The sequence below is a fragment of the Tetrao urogallus genome (genome assembly GCF_951394365.1).
Source record: "Tetrao urogallus genome assembly, chromosome: 24".
Taxonomy (NCBI): domain Eukaryota; kingdom Metazoa; phylum Chordata; class Aves; order Galliformes; family Phasianidae; genus Tetrao; species Tetrao urogallus.
In genome coordinates, this window is record NC_136837.1 from 4,288,788 (window position 1) to 4,309,463 (window position 20,676).

At 67.8% G+C, this 20,676-nt stretch overlaps 1 protein-coding gene across 1 annotated transcript; it reads right to left on the reverse strand.

Annotated features, from left to right (window-relative positions):
* Window positions 1-747: 747 nt before the first annotated feature.
* Window positions 748-20,505, reverse strand: CELSR2 (cadherin EGF LAG seven-pass G-type receptor 2; the record flags this gene model as incomplete). Its single annotated transcript, XM_079546289.1, is given in 37 exon segments — window positions 748-769; window positions 1,486-1,658; window positions 1,660-1,715; window positions 1,794-1,992; window positions 1,995-2,185; window positions 2,272-2,305; window positions 2,307-2,349; window positions 2,433-2,554; window positions 2,640-2,762; window positions 3,121-3,247; window positions 3,366-3,442; window positions 3,901-4,013; window positions 4,099-4,273; window positions 4,564-4,764; window positions 5,244-5,370; window positions 6,148-6,315; window positions 6,557-6,803; window positions 6,982-7,125; window positions 7,408-7,591; window positions 8,125-8,334; window positions 8,432-8,526; window positions 8,872-8,973; window positions 9,050-9,233; window positions 9,305-9,425; window positions 9,626-9,767; window positions 9,968-10,139; window positions 10,619-10,732; window positions 10,809-10,994; window positions 11,497-11,663; window positions 11,742-11,867; window positions 12,119-12,282; window positions 12,370-12,527; window positions 13,047-13,135; window positions 13,453-13,568; window positions 14,015-14,237; window positions 15,000-15,644; window positions 17,022-20,505. Coding segments are annotated over 37 exon segments (9,024 nt in total).
* Between the last annotated feature and the right edge of the window lie 171 nt (window positions 20,506-20,676).

The window sequence follows — 20,676 nt, forward strand, 5'->3', positions numbered from 1 at the left end:
CGCCCTGCAGCCCCCCCGCAAGACGGCAGCCAGCAGCGCCCCACGCTGACAGCATCACCCAGCTGGGGAAACTGAGTCGCGGGGAAGGGGGGGGCGGTGAGACCCCCTCCCCCCACAAGGGAGGAGGCAGAGGCTCAGGTCGGGTTTTGCTTTAATTACAAAAGGTCACACCAGCAGTAGGAAACCCCCCCCTTGCCCCCCCCCCCCACGCCCTGCGCACCCGGGGGTCCCTCAGCCCCCCAACATCCTGCACCCAGCATTATGGCACCGCCTGAGCCTTGCCTGGGGGGGGGGGGGGAGAACCCCATGGCATCCGCACCCTCCAACTGCCCCCCCAGTGCCACAGCACAGCCGAGCAAGGGTGGCAGCCGTTTGCCCCCCCTGTCCCCCTCCTGGGGGGCTGGCACGCTGCGGGGGGGGCCCTATAACTTTTTTTTTTTTGTATTTTCTCCTTTTTTTTTTCCTTTTTTTCTTTTTTTTTTTTTTTGTATTTTTCCACGTATTTTTTAATAAAACCCTCCATGGGGCAGCGGCGCTGCGGGCGAATTGCTGGGGCAGCCCATGGCACACAGCTGCCCCGTACCCTTGGGGAGGAGGGGGGTGGAGGGGGGGGGGGGAGGGCAGGCAATCCCTGCTGGCTGCAGGGTCCAAAGTGCAATGGGGGCTGGGTGCCCCCCACCCTGTACCGCTCTCTGCCCACCCCCCCTTCCCTCCCCTTCCCTGCTGTCCCTGGCGGCGGTGGTCCTGTTAGATGGAAGTCTCGTCGCTCCTGCCAGGGGGGTGGGCACAAAGAGGTGGGGGGGGGGGGTAAAACGAGACAGACAGATGCGTGATCACGGGGGGGGGCCGGGGGTGCAGGCGCCCACCACGGTCGCAGCACCCAGCGCCCACCCAGACAGACAGAGATGGAGGGGGGGGGGGAGGGGAGGGCAGCCCCAGAGCCCCCCGTGTTAATGAAGGAAATTAAAAAACAGAAATCTGGGTCCGGGGGGGGGGGGGAGGGAGGAGAGAAGAGCAGGGTTAGTGCGAAGGCTTCCTGGTGCAGCTCGTGGGGGACAGAGCCGGCCCCCACCCATGGGTGTCCAGCGGGCCCCCATGCACCAAAGGGCACCCAATGGGAACCCAGTGAGCAGCCAGCAGGAACCCGATGGGAGCTCAGAGGGAACCCACGAGTATCCAATGAATGGGAACCCAAACAGGAGCCCCATGAGTTCCCTATGGGCACCCAATGGCATCCATGTGCTCATGGGCACCCTCGCACCCATGGGACACCCTTCCACCTGATGAGCACCCATGGGGCACCCAACCGGTGTCCTCACACCCAGCGGGGACCCAATGGAAACCCTTATGTGCAATGGGGACCCAACGGGCAGCCCAGCACCCCCGTCAGCACCCGCTGCTCACAGCTGGGTGCCCCAGCCCTTAAGGAGCCCCCCCGCACCCCGGGACCCCCCCGCAGCCCCCCGCCCACCTGCCAGCACTCACTCGGAGCCGGAGGAATCCTCATCCACAGTGCCTGCTTTGATGCTCATGGCGATGGGCGCCGCGCCGCTCAGCTGCTCCTGCAGGCTCTGCCGGGGCCGAGGCCCCCCCGGCCCCCCCCGCTGGCTGCCCTCGCTCCCGGAGGAGGCGGCGGTGCCGGCGGGGGGCGGGGGGGGGGCGCGGGGCGGTGCCGCGCTCGCTGATGGGCGGCAAACCCCTCTTCTTCAAGATGCCTGCGGGGACGAGAATGGCACCAGAGGGACGCGGAGCGCCGCGGTGATCCCGGCTCTGCACCCATGGGTGCCCCGTACCTTTGTGGGGGTGAGGGAGGGGCAGCAGCGGGGGCAGCCTTGGCGGCCCCTCACCCCCCGGCACCGGCTCCACGCGCAGCGGTTCCGTGCCTCCGTGCCCGTCGCTCTCGCTGGCCGTTGTCACAAACTCCCCGGGCCAATACGGCCGCGCCGGGGCCACCGCGCCGTCACCTGCGGGTTTGGGGACGGCACTGAGCCGCGGGACCCACGGGGAACCCAGACCCCCCTCAGAGCCCCGCTTACCGGTGGTGTGGGCGGCTGCTCGGGGCGCAGCAGCGCATCCCAGGCGGTGCCGCCGGCTTCGTCCTCGCTGTCCGAGGAGTGCGTGGAGCCGTAGGAGCCGCTGGGATCCTCCTCCAGGGACAGATCGCTGTCGGAATCGCTGTCGTGCTCTGCGCGCCGGGAGGGTGGGAAGGCAGAACTCAGCGGGAGCCCCGGCGCTGCGTTCACCGCGAGTCCCGACGCGCGCTGCGCTCACCGTGCTGCGCGTCCGCAGTGTCCAGGAGCCCCCCCCTGCTCTGCCGGCACGCGGCCGCCGTTCAGCCCCGCGTCCTCCCTGCGAATGACAGCGGTGACATCCCGCCCCCCAACCCCCCCCTCCCCCCTCCTCCAAAACCCGGCTGCGCTCCCACCCCGCACCTGCGCACGAAGGGGATGTAGCTGTGCTGGCTTTTGGCCGCGCTGTGCAGCGATCCCGTGGAGTCCCCGCACGGCGCCTGGTACAGCCGGCCGGCCACGTAGGTGGTGTCACAGCTGTACGCCTGCAGGGACGGGGACAGGGATGGAGGCGGGGTGCCGGTGGGACCCCGCGGTGCCCCCCATCCCATCCCACAGCCGCGCACTCACGGTGGTCAGAGTGGATTTGGTGGCCAACGCGGGGTCGGGGCTCTGAGCGCGGGCGCAGGCGGAGCGCAGGCAGTGCCGCACCTCCCGGCTCAGCACCACGCACACCAGGAAAAAGAGGGGGCCCTGGGGTGGGAGGGGAGAGAGGGTGGGTGAGAACCGCATTCGGGTGTCCTCCGTTGGCACCTCAGGCGGGTGGGGGACAATTGGTGGCACTGAGTGTCCCTTCATTGGCACCTCAAAGCAGGTGAGGGTCACTCTGTGCCTATGGAAAGTCCCGTGCTGACACCCCAAACTGGGTGAGGGTCCCCCAGTGCCTGTGAGGTGTCCCCCATTGATACTCCAGACGGCTGAGGGATAACTGGTGGCCAGCGGGTGCCACCCCAAACCACGTGAGGGTCCCTCTGTGCCCAATGGTTGCCCCCCATGGGGCAGCATGGGGCTTTGGGGGAATGGAAATATGGGGCTATGCGGGGTGAGGTACCTGGAGGCAGTTGGAGATGGCGAAGAGGTAGTGGAAGAGGATGGCATCGCTGTTGACGGCAAGCAGGGCGAGCAGCCAGGCCAGGCTGGGCAGCACCAGCACCACCAGTGCTGTCTGCAGCCCGGAGCTGGGGGGGGGGGCGACAGTGTCAGCACCCCAGGGCGTGGGGGGAGCAGTGCTGCACACGGGCCCCTCTGCCAGCTGTGCTCCCTGTCCTTCGTGTGTCCCTGTGCCAGCTCACTCACCTCGTGCCCTTCTTCTCGAAGCCCTGGGGGGTGGCACAGGACGCCCTGGCTGCCAGCACGAGGAAGAAGACACCGACCTATGGAGCAGGGAGTGAGGGAGAGCTGCCATGGGGCCCATACCCCGTATGTCCCTCGTGCCCCATAAGTTCCTTGTGCCTCATATGTCCCACAGATTCCATATATCACCATACGCCCTTATGCCACATACATCCCATACACTCCACACGTTGTCTATGGCCTATTTATCCCCCATATTCCACACATCTCATATGCCCCGTGTCCCCCACAGCCAAACATCCTCCATGCCCTGTATGTTTTACAAACCCCACGTGCTCCCTATACATCTCATATACCCTACATGTCCCATAATTCCCCCACTCCCATGTTCCTTATACCCCCACATGGCCCCTTTCTATACCCCACATACCTACTCTATACTCCATTTCTTCCCCACGCCCCCACATACCCTATACACCCCATATATGCTCCACACCCCACGTGCCCCATACGCCCCACGTATCCCCATCCTCCGCACCGCCACGGCGCAGGCGCTGGGCCCCGCCAGGCTCCACACCAGGCTGTCATGGATGGAAAGCCAGCAGAAGTCGGGGTTCCCGTAGCCCTCAGGGTCCAGCCCCACAGCCAGCCCTACACAGCCATGCATTGGGACGGGGCCTCATTGGCTGAGGGGAGGCACAGGGGGCGGGGCTCAGTGGGAAGGGGCGTGTCCTACCGGTGATGAAGGCAGGGAGCCCCCAGCCCAGCACGTGGTAGAAGCGCATGGGCCCGCGGTCGACGTGCCGGGGTTCGGTGCGGCGCCGGTAGAGGTGCAGAGCCTCCAGCAGCGCCCAGCCCACGGCACTCAGGTGCAGGAACTGCAGCAGGATGGCCACCACCGTGCATGCCAGCTGTGGGCCGGGGGGGGTCAGACAGGAACCGCCCACCCACGGAGCCACGCCCCCTCATAGCCCCGCCTCCTCAGAAAGCCCCGCCCACCGCAATCCACAGCCACCTTTAGCCCCGCCCCCATTTAAATCCCCACCCCTCGGACGGCCTCCCCCCTGCTTAACACCTCCACAGCTCAGCGCCCCCCACCTCCCACGATCCCACCCCATTCATCCCCACCCCTCTCCCACTTCCCCGTCGGCTCCACCCCGGTTCGCCCCGCCCCCCCTCCGCCCCCCGGCCCCGTCCCTACCGGCAGCTCAGCCTGGTTGATGCCCAGCAGGAAGACGAGCTGTGCCAGCAGCAGCGCACAGGCGCCGTGCCGCCGGATGCTGTGGCGGTTGGAGCTCAGCCCCCGCAGGGCGCTCAGCACCAGCACGGCCAGCAGCAGCCCCGCCAGCGCCACGCCGAGCGAGCCGTAGGTCAGCGCCGCCAGCGGGAGGATCTCCCCGTTCTGCCGGTACCGAAACGCTAAGCCACGCCTCCTCCCTGGCCACGCCCACGCTTGACCACGCCCCCCTCCCCGGTACACAACCGTGGTCGTTGCCTCGTGGCCCCGCCCACAGCGCCACACCCAATGGGGAAACGCCGCTCCCTGCTTGGCCACGCCTCCACTGCAGCTGACCCCGCCCTCACGTAGAGCTCCACCCATTTCTTGGCTCCGCCCCCGTCCGGGTGCCCCGCCCACAGCATGACAGCCTATGGGGAGCCTCGCTCCCTGTCCAGCCACGCCCCTATGGAAGCCCCGCCCACTTTTGCTCCCACCCTCCCGCCCCTCCCACCTGGCAGCCCCATTCACAAAACCCCTCCCTTTCCACCAGCTCCTCCCACTCACCTGGCCCCTCCCACTTTCCATAAGCCCCGCCTCCAGCACCCCACACCCAGTTCCCACGTGCCATCCCAGCGTCCCCTGCCGCCCCGCCATGTCCCCACCTCACGCCGGGAGATGTCCATGAGCACGGCGAAGCTCGTCATGTGGTTGCACTGGCAGCTGACGTGGCTCTGGTTCCGGAAAACCACCTCACAGCCCCGCGCCGACCAGCCGCCCGCACCGCCTGCCCTGCAACCAAGCGGGACACCCCGCAATGGGACACCCCATAATGGGACACCCAGTAATGGGACACCCAGTAATGGGACACCCAGTAATGGGACACCCCGTAATGGGACACCCAGTAATGGGACACCCAGTAATGGGACACCCCGTAATGGGGCACTCCATAATGAGACATCCCAACCAGGGACACCCCATAATGAGACGTCCCATAATGGGACACCCCATAATGGGATACTCCATAATGGGACACCCAAACCAGGGACCCCCCATAATGGGATACCCCGCAATGGGACACCCCGTAATGGGACATCCCGTAATGGGACACCCAGTAATGGGACACCCAGTAATGGGACATCCTGTAATGGGGCACTCCATAATGAGACATCCCAACCAGGGACACCCCATAATGGGACACCCCATAATGGGACACCCAAACCAGGGACCCCCCATAATGGGACACCCCGCAATGGGACACCCCGCAATGGGACACCCCATAATGGGACACCCAAACCAGGGACACCCCATAATGAGACATCCCGTAATGGGACACCCCGTAACGGGGCACTCCATAATGGGACACCCCAACCAGGGACACCCCGCAATGGGACACCCCACAGTGGGACACCCCAACCAGGGATCCCCCGCCACGGAACCGGGCTGCCCCCGCCTCCCACGTCACCACGCACAACGCTGCCCCCATTCCACGGCGCCCCCCCTCCCCACCCACACCCCATGCCCACCCCACAGAAATGCCGCCCCCCCGCCGTCCCCATCCCGGCTCACAGCAGTGAGTGATTCCAGAAGACGCAGATGGGTTTGGAGCGTTCCTGTGTTTCCAGCAGGCGGAACTGCAGGGTGATGGGTTTCTCCAGTGCGCGCGGCGCCTGCCCTGCTGCAGCGTGCACACTGATGCTCACCACCGGCGTGTTGATGATGGGGCGTTTGGGCACCCTGGGGGGCAGCAGCTCAGGGTCCCCATGGGGGCCGCACCTCCTGCAGGCAGCCGCCCCCAATGCCCGTATCCATATCTCCCGCATCCCCCACATCCCAGCACCCGTGGGGCAGCTCGGGCGCCTCCTGGGCCCCCACATCACAACGCCCCAATATCCCCTTGGCACTTTATGGGCACCCGATGCTTGCCACCCCCCCCAGCCCTACGGCCACCCCCTCTGCCCCACAACCCCCCCGGCACCTGAGGCTGCGCTTGTCGGTGTCGTACTGCTCGGGCAGCAGCCCTGCCAGCGTGCGGTAGATGATGACGCTGGCGATGGCCTGGCCCTCGCTGGGCTCCGGGTGCCGCTTGTGCCGGGTCACCAGGGTCACCTCATCTTCCTCCTCGTCCCCTGCAGCCTCTTCATCCTCCTCCTCCTCTTCCTCTTCCATCTCCTGCTGCTGCCCACCTGTGCTTGGTGATGCCTTTCCGTGCCCAGCTGCGGGGCCTGGGGTGGGAGATGCTGGGAGCCTGATGCTCTCCTGGGTACACGCAGGTACCCCACAGCCCTCCTCCCAGCCCCACAGCCGCGCTGAGGTCCCCAGCCCTACAACCCCAATAGGATCCCCTACAGCCCTGCCCACCCCACAGCTGCGGGGTGCCTCCCGACACCCCCCAGCACTCACGCCTGCCCTCGGGGGGCCGGAAGATGCTCTCAGGCAGAATGACGGTGGTCTCCAGGTCGGGGGGCTTCTCCCCTCGCAGAGCCTCATAGCGTGGCAGCCGTGCGCCCGCGAAGCTGCCCTTGTCCAGCCGCACCACCGACACCACTGCAGCGGCGCCAGGGCGTCACCAACAGCACACACACGTGTGCACGGCCCAGAACACACGTGAACGCACACACACATCCCTGGGCACGGGCAGCACCCGCAGTTCCAAGCACACACGACGCTCAGGTCCCCAGGTGTGCACACACCCACATCCCCCAGCACCCAAATGTCCCACACAAATGTCCCCGGGCACACGGGTGGGCACACAGTCACCTCCCCAGGCACCACGTGGATCCCTGTGCGCATGAGGCCACGAACAGCCCCGACCCCCACGGCGCTCACCGATGTTGGGGGTGACGATGGTGAAGGGGCTGAGGTAGGTCTGGCGCATGTTCTGTGCCAGGGCGCTGGCGTAGTCCTCAAAGTGCTTCAGCAGCCACGCCGTGCCGCCCTCCGTCTGCTGGATCAGCTCCCAGTGCCGCTTGTTGCTGGCGTCCAGCAGCGCGCTGCCCACCCGCAGCAGGTTCTGGAGACGGGCAGGGCTGCTCAGTGCCCCTCACCACAACATCCTGAAGGATACGGGCCCACCCTGCACGGCTCCCTGGGCAGTGGGATGCAGAGGGCACCCAGCACCCCGCACAGCCCCAGGCACCCCGACCCTATGGGGGCACCCGTCTCCAACCAGCACCTGATGCGCACCCACCACTGTGGCACCTGGGCTCCAGCCCCACTCCTGGTGCCCCGGGGAGCAGGGCATAGAGGAGATCCCATGGACTGCAGACACCCCACAACCACTGGCGCCCATCAGCCCGGCGCCTGAGCTCCATCCCCCAGAGAACGGGGCACAGAGGGGCACTCGGTTGCTCCTAGGCACCCCGGCCCTGCTGGGAACCCATCTGCAACGGCTTCTCTGAAGGTCACAGAGCGCACACCCATCATCCGTGCCCCTCCAGCACCCCACGGCCGAGGGGACACCCGGGCACCACGCACCTCCCTCCATCCCCGCGCCCATCGCCTGCTCCCAGCGCCCCTCGGCGGCTCCCCCACTTGGCCCCACACCTCGGTGAAATGGACGTCCTGCGTGGCCGCCAAACGGAAGCCCCGCTGGGCGCTCTCGTGCTGCAGCAGCCGCGCTGCCAGCCGATAAGCCAGGCGCACATCGCTGCCGAAGTAGGCGGCCGTGTGCCGCGTGGCGTTGTGCAGCTGCAGCGCCACCCGCTGCGACTGCGCCGTGTCCAGCACCGACTCGTTGCGCACCAAGCGCTCCGCCTGCGGGGAGAAAAACCTCAGCACACCGCGTCCCCCACGGCGCTGCACGCTCCGCCCCCCCGCTTCCCCCCCCCCCCCACAAGTTGGGGACACTCACGAAGCCTTTGAGGGCGGCGAAGGCCAACGAGGTGCAGTTGAAGAGGTTGGGGGGCAGCCAGCCCTTGTGCTCGTCGCAGTGACGCACCGCTGTGCCTGCGGGGATGGGGACAGAGGGGACACTGCGGGGACACCGCACGTCCCTACAGCCGTGGGCTCTTGTAATGGAGTGGCAGCAGGACGGCAGTGCAGAGCTCTGTGCCCCTCCTGTGCCCGCGGAGCACTCGCGGAAAGGGCTGCCTCTCACCATCCCCTGTCCCCCTGTGCCCCTGGGGCGTGGGGTGGCGACGGGCAGCCCTTGTCCCCAGGTCCCCCCTGCACCCACAGGGCACTTGGAGCACAGGGTGGCACCGGGCAGCTCTGTCCCCCCCATCCATCACCAGCGGGCATCACTTGGGCATAGGTGGCATGGCGCAGCCCTGTCCCCACGTCCCCCCTTACCAATGGAGCCCTTGGGGCACGGGGCGGCGGCGGGCAGCCCAAAGCGTGTCCTCGGCCACCAGATGCTGGCTTCAATGGCACGGGGACAGCTGTCATAGTTGACTGCAGGAGGCAAAGAGTGCAGGTGTCAGCACCGGAGGACACCGGCGCCGGGTGACACCGCGGTGCCATCACTCACCTTCACAGCCGCTGACCGTCACCTCGGCGAAGGGGTTGTCGCAGCGGTCGCAGTGCCGCCCGATGACGCCGGGCTTGCAGGGGCACTGCCCACTGGTGGCATCGCAGAGGCGTGACAGGGACCCGGTGGGGTAGCAGTCGCACAGCAGGCAGGTGTCGCTGCCCGCCGGGCGGTAGTGGTTCTCCTGCGGGGACACGGGGGGTCGGCGGGGCTGCGCCGGGTGGGGGCACGGCGGGGACGGTGGGGGGCGCTCACCTTGCAGCGGCACTCGCCTGTCGTCTTGTTGCAGTCGGGGTCGAAGCCTTTGGTGACGTCGCAGCTGCAGGGGCCGCAGGTGGGGTGTCCCCACCAGCCCCGCGGGCACGGCTGGTCCACCCTGTGTGGGCAGCGTGGCGCAGCGTGGCACAGCACGGCACAAAGCAGCATGGCCCGGCACGGCACGGCAGCCAGTGCGCAGCCCCACGCCCTCCCCACGCCGCTGTGCCCCCGCGTGGCCACCGTCCCCTTTCCGTGACCCCCACGTCCCTTCCACAGCCACTGCGCCCCTCCTGTCCTCACCGTGTCCCCTCCCCTCACCTGTGCTCGCAGTACGGCCCAAAGTAGCCCTGCGGACACTCGCAGGCGTAGCCATGGGGGGCACCTGCTCTGCGCACACAGCCGCCCCGGTGCTCACAGGGGTCGAGGGCGCAGGCGCTGATGCAGCTGTCACCGAAGTAACCTGTGACACCGGGGGTGAGGTGGGGGCACATTTAATGCAGTGTCCCCAGGGGGCGGCTCCTCGGGCTGTGGCATTCCCAAGGCAGCCTGTCCTTTGGAGAGGGGTTAGGTCGGGGGCTGTGGGGCGGCAGCGCCAAGGCAGAGGTGACAGCCCTGGAGAGGACAGCACCGTGGGGACGCAGCGGTTCTGCTGGCACTCACCCGGGTGGCAGCTGCAGGAGAAGCTGTCCCAGTCGTCACTGCAGTAGCTGTGGGGTGGGCACGGCCCCGAGTCGCAGGGGTCGGGCAGAGCACAGCCCCCCTCCACATTCACCCGTGCAGCTGTCGCCACCTCCAGTGTCACCTCGCTGCCCGTCGTCCCCACGCGCACACCCTGCGGCAGCGCCCGGCACCGGGCAAGTCCCCGTGTCACCGGGACCGTGCTCAGGACCCACGTCGTGCCCCCGTGCCCCCACGGTCCACGGCCACACCGCCATGCCCCCATCTCTGCCCATCCCCGTGGCACTGTGCCCTGTCCCCACACCTCGTGTGTGTCCCCATTCCTCCCGCACATCCTCACACCCTGTGCCACGTTCCGTGCCCACACCCCCATCCCGTGTGCCCACCCCCATTGCACTGTGCCCACATCCCCACGCCCTGCTCCCTGTCCCCGTCCCTTGTGGGTGTCCCCATGCCCTGAGCCACGTCCCCGTGCCCATATCCACAGCACTGTGCCCACACTCCCATATCTTGCGCATGTCCCCACTCCCTGTGACACATCCCGTGTCCCTCTGCCCACCTCCACGCCCCAGAGCGCCGTGCCCACATCCCCCTGCCACATCCCACACCTCACAGCCCATCCCGGCCCCATACCTGCACACAGCCACGGAAGCCCTGCTCCACCTGCCCGCCGTCCCCCTGCAGCCCCCCGACACTCAGCGCCCGCAGCCGCAGCCCCTGCAGCCCCCCGGCCACGTCGGCCGTCGCCTGCGGGCAGAGGGGCACTGAGCTCCACGGGTACCGGGGGTCCCCACCCCACGGCCCACCCTGTGTCCCCCCGCACCTGGTGGCGGCCGTAGTCGAGGGCGAGGAGCAGCAGGGTGGTGGGGGGGGCACGGCCGGGGTCCCCCCGCAGCTCCAGCTGGAGGTGATGCCAGGCGCCGTCGTTGACCCGCGCGTGGGGCAGACGCAGCAGGGCCAGGCGGGACCCCCCCCGCCACACGCCTGCCTCCACCTGCCCCTCGCTCAGCTGTGGGCAGAGGTGTCAGAGCGCCCGTGGCAAAGCACCCTCAAAAGGCTGATGCCTCCCCAAGGGCGACCACCCCCCACTGCAGCCCCCCCCCCCGGGCAACATCCCATAGCCCCAGCACAACATCACCCCCCGGCACAACACCCAGCCCCGAGGCAATACCCCCCAGTGCTCCCCCCAGAGCAGCAGTCCCCACATCCACCCCCAACCAGGACAGTAAAGTTACTCCTCCTCGATAACAGCCCCCCCTGGTACCACGGCCCCCAGAGCAATTCCTGCAGGGCGATACCCCCACACCCATAAACCCCCTACCCACAGCTCCCCCATAGGGCATCATCCCATTCATCCCAATACCCCCACGCCCATAACCTCCATGCCCACAGCATCCTGACAGCAACGCCCCCCATACCGATGGACCCCCGTGCCCACGGCCCCCAGGGCAGCGTCCCACAGGGCAGTAACCCCACAGCCCACCCCCAGCCCCCTGCAGCCCCTGCCCCACCTGCAGTGTGAGGGTGGCCGTGGGCCCGGTGGAGGCACTCAGCAGCAGCCCGCGGGGTTGGCGCGTGCGGAACATCAGCCCCAGGTGCCAGGGCAGCGGCAGCGGCAGCGCCAGCCCGCTCCACGCCACCAGGCTGCTGCCCAGGAACCGCTGCGGATTCGCCATCTCTGCGGGGCACGGAGCGAGGTGGGTGCCCATCTGCCACCCCGAAACCCATCCCATCCCACCCCCCCCCAGCCCCATACCTTCCTGGCACGTCTTGCCCCCGAAGCCCAGCGGGCAGCGGCAGCTGAAGCCGTCCCATTCGTGCACGCAGGTGCCCCCGTTGTGGCACGTGCCGCTGTCACACACCGTCTTCTTGGCGGGGCAGCCTGCAGAGGTGGGGGGCATGGGGTTGGTGACCCCCGAGCGGCTGAGGAATGGCTCTGTGCCCCACTGAGCAGGGACACAGGGACCCCCGGTGCCACGCCCGTACACCCAAAGGGCATGGAGACCCCCGGTGCCACGTTCCTACACCAAGCGGGCACGGGAACCCCCCGCTCAAACGTGCCCACGCCAAGGGAACACAGAGACCCCCATCCCCGCACCCGGTGCCCTTTGGAGTCCCCGGGACCCCCAGCACCTGGCACGGTGCCGTTGTTGGCGATGAAGGCGGCCATGTCCACGGGACGCTCGTCCACGCGCAGGTGCCGCATGCAGCCCACGAAGTGGCGGCTGCGGATGGGGAAGCTCTCGGGCAGGGTGGGCACACCGCCCAGCAGCAGCGGCCCCGTCAGATCCAGTGACCTGCGGCACCGATGTCACCTGGGCAGGGGGGGGGACACCACCAAGGGCCCCCGTTCGTCCCCCCCCCAGCCCCGTCCCCATCCTCACTTCTTGGAGCCGGACTGGGTGCCCTGTGCCGCACACGAGTAGTTGCCCAACACGGGGCCGAACTTCAGGGCCATGCCCACGTCGCAGTCGTCCACCGCCACCACCGCCACCTTCTGCTCCGAGGGGCCCTGCGGCAGCCCTGACTTGCCCAGCACGGGCTGTGGGCACCCGGTGAGCCCTGCTGATGGCACCGCCTCCTCCCTGATGGCCTTTGTGCCCCCATCCCCCTCCTCCAGCAGGGCCGCAGCCCTTCCTCTTCCCTCCGTCTCCTTCCTCATCCTCAAAGCCCCATCCCCAAACCCCTCCGTTCTCTTCCTCATCCCCATACCCACATTCCCGTTCCTCTCCGTCCTCTTCTGCTGTCTCCAAACCTCCACTACCCCTTTTCTCATCCTCCCAAACCCCCACCCCCGCCCCACTCCATCATCTTCCTCCATCCCCAACTCCACGTTCCCTCTCCTCCCCATCCTCGCACCCGATCCCTTCAACCCTCCTCTTCCTCCATCCCCTTCCCCATCCTCCCCTTCATCCCCCCAAATCATCCCTGCGCCCCCTTCCCTTTCTGCTCCCCTCCATCCTTTCCCTCCCACCCCAAACCCCCCACCAGCCCCACGTCCCCATCCCTCTGCCCCCCACCCAGGGCTGCAGCATCCCAGTGCCTCCCCCCACACCCCCACCTTGTTGTAGTAGTGCAGCTGCACCCGGTGCCACTGCCCATCACTGACACCGCCCGGAACAAACGGGGACACCGTGGTGGTGGTCTCACCTGCGGGCAGCGCAGGGTGGGGGGAACACAGGGAAGGGTGACACGGGGGGGACAGAGCCATGGGATGGGACACGAGGGATTGGGTGCAGTGCTTGGGATGAGATGGAGGCAACTGAGGGCCAGGAGCACAACGCATGGGACGGGGATGCGGCGCCAGCTGACGCCAGGGATGTGAAGCATGGGAAGCATGGGATGCAGCGCCAGGGATGGGGATGCAGTGCCAGGGATGGGGATGCAGTGCCAGGGATGGGGATGCAGTGCCAGGCTGCGGCGCCCAGGGGAAATGCCGTGGATGCCGTGCCAGGGTGCGGCCCTACCTGCAGAGAAGGTGAGCTGGATCTGCTCCTGGACGATCTCCAGTGCCACGAAGTCGTGCTTCTCGTTGAAGCGCCCGTTGTAGAGCAGCAGCGCGTCCCGCTCCTTGGTGGCGAACCTGGGGACACATTGTGCCCCCACCTCTGTGCTGTGCCCCCACCTCTGTGCTGTGCCCACCGCGACGTGCTGCCACCCCCAACCCCTGCCCCGCTGCCCCACCACCCCCCTCGCTGCCTTCTGGGTGCCCCACTGCCCCTGCCCCGTGGCCCCAGGCCATGCCGACGGGGCTCCCACCAACCCACGCCCCACTGCCCCAACCCCACAGGGCCCCCACCACCCAACCCCAACACCCCGTTCCCCTCACAGCTTCCATCCCCTTTGTTCCTACCCACATCCGTAGGGCACTCCCCAGCCCTGGCCCCATTATCGCTGGTGACCCACAGCCCCATTCACCACCACCCCCTGTTTCATAGGGCACCCCCCCGCCCTTCTGAAGCCCACAGGGCCGCCACCTCGCCGCCCCCACCCCACACCCCCATCCCGTTCCCCCACCCCGGGGCTCACGTCAGGGTAAGGGTGAAGTGGAAGCGCTGCCGGAGGCCCCGGAAGGTGATGAAGGACCGTGGGGGGAAGCTGCGGGTGCTCATGGCGCAGAAAGGCTTCTCGTAGTGCCCGGGGGGGCACTCGCAGCGGAACCCCCCGACCAGCAGGTTGACGCAGGTGCCCCCGTTGCGGCAGACCCCCGGTGCACAGCGGCCACGGCGGGTGCTGAGCTCGCAGTGCTCCCCTGCAGGGAGGGCACCCTGGTGCTGACCCCCAACACTGGGGTGTCCCTCCATCCCCAGTCCTGGGGTCCGTCCCCCCCACAGAGCATCTCCAAACCCCGCTTATCGCCAGCTCCATCGCTGTGGCAACCACCTCCTGCCACCATGGCAACTGAGACAACCCCCCCATTGCCCCATAGACAGCTGGTCCCCCCACCCTGGGGTCCCTGGGGGTGTCCCCAGTGCCCCCCCTCCACCCAGAGTCACACAGGGAGGGGAGCAGATGTGACAGTGGTGGCAGAGTATCCTCTGCATGTCCTCTGCATGTCCCAGAAGTACCCCAGGTGTGTCCCCCTGGTGTCCCATGGGTGTCCCTCATGCATGCCCCCCCTGAGGTACCCCTCCTCAGGGATGTTCTGTAAGGCATGCAGTGGAATGGAGGGGACAGAGGGGATGGTGGAGACAAGGAAGGGACCGTGATGGAGGAGGGATGTTGGGGGGACGGACTTGAGGGATGAGAGATGTATGTTGGGTGGATGGGAAGATCTGGGGGGGGATGGATGGATGAGAGGGGGGGGGGACGGATTTGGGGGAACGGATGGATGTTGGATGGATGACGGGGGATGGAAGAGTGATGGGGGATGGACGATGGGCACAGATGTTGAGGGGACGGATGGATGTTGAGGAGATGGAGGACGGGGGGACGGATGGATGACAGGAAAGGATGGTGAGGGGACGGATGAAGGGGGATGGACGGATGACGGGGGACGGCAGAGGGCTCTCACCAGTGAAGTCCTCGTGGCACTCGCAGGTGTAGCCGCCCTCGTGGCTCCGGCAGCGCCCATTGCCGCCGCAGGGGCTGGAGAAGCAGAGGTCCACCTCCGTCTCGCAGTAGTCGCCGGTGAAGCCGGGCGGGCAGCGGCAGCGCAGGCCGGTGACGGGATGGATGGGCCGGAAGAGGACGGTGTCGGAGGCCAGGAAGGGCGCGGAGCTGTCGAACTTGAGGACGGAGACGCAGCGCATGTAGTTCTCGCAGGGCTCGCGCAGGCAGATGTTGTCGTCGAAGGGCAGCACGCGCTGCGCCGAGATGGCGGCCAGCAGCGAGCGGTTCAGGTAGAGCCGCTCCTGCAGCTCCTCCGAGGAGAAGAAGCGGGCGCCGCGCGCCGAGGCCGGCAGCCGCACCGACAGGCTGACGTTGAGGATGCGCGCGGCCGCCACGTCCGTGTCTGTCTGGATGTTGAAGAGCACCACGCGGTGCCGGGGGGCGGCCAGCACCGCCGCCACCCCCTCCAGGAAGAGGCTGAGCAGGGGAGAGAGGAAGCGCTCCTGGGACATGTCGGCCAGGCGCAGCGTGATGCTGTTGCTCAGCATCTCATCCGTGATCACCGTCACCCGCAGCGTGCACTGCGCCGTGGCGCTGTGGACTCCGTCTGTGGGCAGGATGGTGGTTGCGGTCAAGGCGGTGGCACCCGGCGGGGCGAGCGCCCGACTCGTGGGCACCGTGGTGGCACTCGGTGATGACAGCCCTGGGGTGAGCACCCAGCTTGCCGTGGTCACCGTGGTGGCTCCTGATGGCCACGCAATGCCAACCCGGCTGGTCCCGCTATGGGGTCAGAGCCTGCAATTCCTCCTCCTTGCCGAGTGGCAGAGGGACAGACAGACAGATGGAGGACAGGGAAGAGAGTCGTTGGAGGACAGATGGACGGAGAGAGCACGGGGAGTGCAGACAGGGGGAGGCGGCTCAGGGGACGGCGAAGGGTGACGGCCGGTGGTGGTGGCAAGGGGCTGGGGGGGGCGTTGCCATGGCGGTGGCAGCGGGGGCCCAGCTATGCCAAGAGCCTTTGTTCCTTGGCTCCTGTGCAGGGGGACATGGGGGGGCTCCCAGCACACCCCCTTTGTGTGGCTGGAGCAGGAATGGCAGCGTGGGGGGGGGCGGGTGCACAGGGATGGGGATGGGGGAAATCACAGCAGCAGGCAGCGTGCGATGGGGGCTTGGGGGGAGGATTTGGAAGGGGGGATTCTGCACTCAAGCTGTCCTCTCTATAAATGGGGTGAGAAAGTTCTCCCACACGCCTTCAAAGCGGGGCTAATGGAGAAGCTGCAGGGAAGGGACGGGAAGGGAGGCAGGATTTGGGGAGGGGGAACCAAACACCCCCACCCCTGTTCTCTGCTCCCAAAGACCCCATGGCTGAGCACTGAGGGTCCTCGGCCAACCCCTCAGTTTCTCCCATTACAGCATGGTGGGGCAGCCTGGACCCCCAATACACCTTGGGCTCAGCAGGGTCCCCGTCCCCACCATCACCCCCATGCCTGAAGGAGCTCCAGGGGGGGATGCACTGCCCCCAGGTGCCCCGCATGGTGCCAGCCAGGTGGAAGGATCCCAGCCCCATGAGGTGCAGTGACTCAGTTTCCCTCCCTGCCCCTGGGGCGGCCCAGGAGCCATTTCCTCCACACCCTTAGAATCGCTCCCCTCAACCTCTGAGCAGCACCCAACAATTCCATGCCAAAGTCTGAACCCCCCCAGAAGACACACACAGGGAGCTGGGACCCCAACCATGTGCAGCCCCCAAACAGGACCCCCCCAGACACACACATGGGGTCCCGGGAGCCCCAAACCCATGCAACGATGCCTCAGACCCTCACTACAAAAATCTATGAATGGAGGTACTGGACCCCCCCAGGTGGGGAGAACACAGGGGGTGCTGAGGCCCTTGGACCTGTGGTGGGATGGGATGGACAAAACGCCACCAGCGCATCCCCAGATCTGGAGGGGACACCCCAAAACCGCCCCATCAGGGGGTCCTTACCTGACACCGAGACCCTCATGACGGCCTCCAGCGGACGGTTGTTGTCCAGCGCCGGGCTGAGGCGCAGGTCCCCGGTGCGCGGGTCCAGCAGCACCAGGTTGAGCTCATTGCCTTGCTCGAAGGAGTAGGTGAGGCTGTCCGAGACGTCGGGGTCGCGGGCTGGGATGCGTCCGATGACCCCGCCGGGGAAACTGCCCGAACGGTTGGTGATGTAATTGTTGAAGACGATCTCAAAGTTCCTCAGCTGGGGGCTGTTGTCGTTGGCGTCGCGCAGGCGCACGTGGACGGTGGCACGGCTCACCAGCGGGGCCGAGGTGGCCTGCACCACCATGACGTACTCTGCTTTGGCCTCGTAGTCCAGGTCGGCCAAGGCGGTGAGCTCCCCGGAGAAGATGTCCAACTGGAAGACCTCGGGGATGTTGCCCTCCACGATCTGGTACATGATCTGCGCGTTGGGGCCCTCGTCGGGGTCGGTGGCGGTGATGCGGGCCACCACCAGCCCGATGGGGCTGTTCTCCTCCACGAAGATGTCGAACTCGTCGCGCTCAAAGACCGGAGGGTTGTCGTTGACATCCAGCACCGTCACCTGGATCTCCACCGGCGTCCGCCTGGCTGGCACGCCCTTGTCAACAGCGTACGCCCGCAGGGCATAGAGCGGCACGTTCTCCCGGTCCAGGCGGCGCAAAGTGCGCACGATGCCCGAGGTGGACTCAATGATGAAGTCGCCGTCGCCGTCGTCACCGCCCTGGAAGGTGTAGAAGACCCTTCCGTTGAGCCCCGAGTCACGGTCGGTGGCCGAGACCTGGAGGACGCTGGTGAAGGCGGGGACGTCCTCGTAGACGGAGCCCTGGTAGGAGTCGCGCAGGAACTGGGGTGCGTTGTCGTTGACGTCGCTCACCAGGATCTCCAGGTAGGTGGTGTCGGACTTCTGCGGGATGCCGTTGTCCCGGGCTGTGATGGCCAACGTGTAGGAAACCTGGTCCTCGTAGTCCAGCTCCATCTGCGTGGTAACGGCCCCCGTGTCGGGCGCGATGCGGAACTGCGGGATGCTGTCCTCCATCAGGTAGGTGATGCGGGCGTTCTCCCCCGTGTCCTCATCCGTGGCACTGATGACCACCACCGTGGTGCCCACCGGCCGGTCCTCGTTGACATTGACGGTGTAGTGGGAGCTCTGGAAAACGGGGCGGTGCGTGTTGGCGTCGGTGACGTTGACCACCACCTGGGCCGTGTCCTGGCGCGTGCCATCGGAGGCGGCGACGGTGAGCAGGTAGTGCCGCTCCAGCTTGTAGTCCAGCGGCAGGGCGAGCGAGAGGAGCCCCCCGCCGCTCTGGCTGGTGATGGAGAAGCGGTTGCGGGTGTTGCCGCTGGAGATCTGGTAGGTGATGACGCTGTTGGCGTCGCGGTCGACGGCGGAGACGGTCAGCACGCTGGTGCCCACTGCCGCGTCCTCGTTGAGGCGGGCGCTGTATTCGCGCTGCGTGAACTCGGGGCTGTTGTCATTGACGTCCAGGACGGTGACGCTGACGCTGGCCGAGGACGCCATGGGGGGGCTGCCCTGATCCTGCGCCTCCACCTCGAAGCTGTAGAAGTCCACCGCCTCGCGGTCCAGCTCGGAGGCCACCACGATCCACCCGGTGCTGTTGTTGATGGCGAAAGGGAAGCCGGCGCCGGTCTCCAGGAGGGTGTAAGCCAGGCGGGCGTTGTCCCCTGAGTCGGCATCGATGGCTTGCACGTGGATGACAGAATAGCCCACGGGCACGTTCTCCAGCACGGTGGCCTGGAAGGGAGTGCTGACAAAGATGGGCGCGTTGTCGTTGACGTCCAGCACCTGCACGGTGACCAAACCGCTGATGTTGGAGAGCGGCGGCCGCCCGCCGTCCTGCGCACGGATGCGCAGCGTGAATTCCTTGCTGGCCTCGTAGTCCAGCGGGGTGACAACGTCCAGAGCGCCCGTCTGCGCGTCGATGTAGAAGTGGCCGCGCGTGTTGCCGCTGACAATGCTGTAGTGCACCACAGCGTTGCTGCCCTTGTCACGGTCGGTGGCCGTCACCCTCAGCACGGCCGTGTTGGGCAGCACGTCCTCGGGGACCTGCACCACGTAGCGCTTCTCGCTGAACTGCGGCGCGTTGTCGTTGTCGTCCTCCACCGCGATGCGCACCGTGGCGGTGGCGCTGCGGGGTCCCGGCTCCTGGCCCTGATCCGCGGCTTCCACCAACAGCTCGAACGCCTCCACGGCCTCCCGGTCCACGGGGCCGCGGGTGCGGATGACGCCGGAGCGCGGATCGATCTCGAACACCTCGTTGGCGCCGCCGGCGTTCAGCAGCCGGTACAGCACATTGGCGTTGGGGCCGGCGTCGCCGTCGGTGGCGCGCACCGTCAGCACCTCGTAGCCGACCTCCAGGTTCTCCCGCACGCTCTCCCGGTACTCGTGCTGCTCGAAGGCCGGGTCGTGGTCGTTGGCGTCGCTCACCGTCACCGTCAGCGTGGCCATGGCGCTGCGCCGCGGCGTGCCGTGATCCACCGCGGTGACGCGGAACACGTGGCTGCTTTTGCTCTCGCGGTCCAGCGGAGCGGCCGTGGTGACGGCGCCGGTATCGGGGTCGATGGCGAAGAGCGCGTCGGAGCGGCTGTCGAAGAGCGCGGCCATGGCGTAGCGCAGCCGGCCCGCCTCGCCCGCGTCGGGGTCGGTCGCCGTCACCTGTGCCACCGCCGTCCCCGCCGGGCGGTTCTCCGGCACCGCCGCCTGGTAGCTGGGGGGCTGGAACTGCGGCGCGTTGTTGGGGCTGCGGCGGCGGCGGCGGGGGAGCAGCGCGCCCGGAGGGCTGCGGGCGGTGCTCCCGGTCCTCCCAGTGCCTGCGGGGAGCTGAGAGCCCCCGGTGGCTGCAGCGCGTGCCAGACGCTCGGCGCTCCCGGCTCCCCCACGGCTGTAAGCACGGCCACGAGTGCCGGTACCGCCGCTCTCCCCGGTGCCGCTTGCGCTGCCGGTGTCGGCGGTGCTCGCGGTTCCTCCTTGGCCTCGTGCCCCGCCGCTCTCCCTGCCGCTCCCGGCGCCTCCACGGCTTCGGGCTCCGCCGCTCCCCCCGGCGCTCATTGTGCTCCCGGTACCGTTTGTACCCCCGCCGTCTGCGTCACGCGCGGCGCGCTCGGTGCTCCCGGTGCTTCCATGGCCTCGCGCACCGCCGCAGGTGCCGGTGCCTTCGCTCTCCCCGCCGCTCCCGTTGCCGCGGGACCCCCCCGCGCTCCCACCGCCGCCGCCGCTGTCCCCGGTGCCGCTGGAAGGGCTGGAAGAGAGCGGGGGCGGCCGCGCTCCACCGCCGTCCCCGGCGCCGAGGTGCGAGAGCAGAGCTGCGGGCGGGCAGGTGCCGGTGCCGGTGCCGGTATCGGTGCCGCGGGGCCGTCCCGGCGCGGCCAGCAGCAGCAGCGCCAGCAGCGCCAGCAGAGCCCGCAGCAGCGGCGCGGCCCCGCGGGCGGGCGGAGCGCCCATGGCGCGGTGCGGCCGCTGCCGCCGATGCCGCTCAGCCCCGCGCCGCCGCCCGCGCGCGCCCGCCGGGGCGGGGCCGACACCGTGCGGGATTGCGCGGCGCTTAAAGGAGCCGCCGCTCCCCCCCCGGCCCCGCCCCGCCCTCCGGCACCTGCCCCAGCCGCGGGCACACGG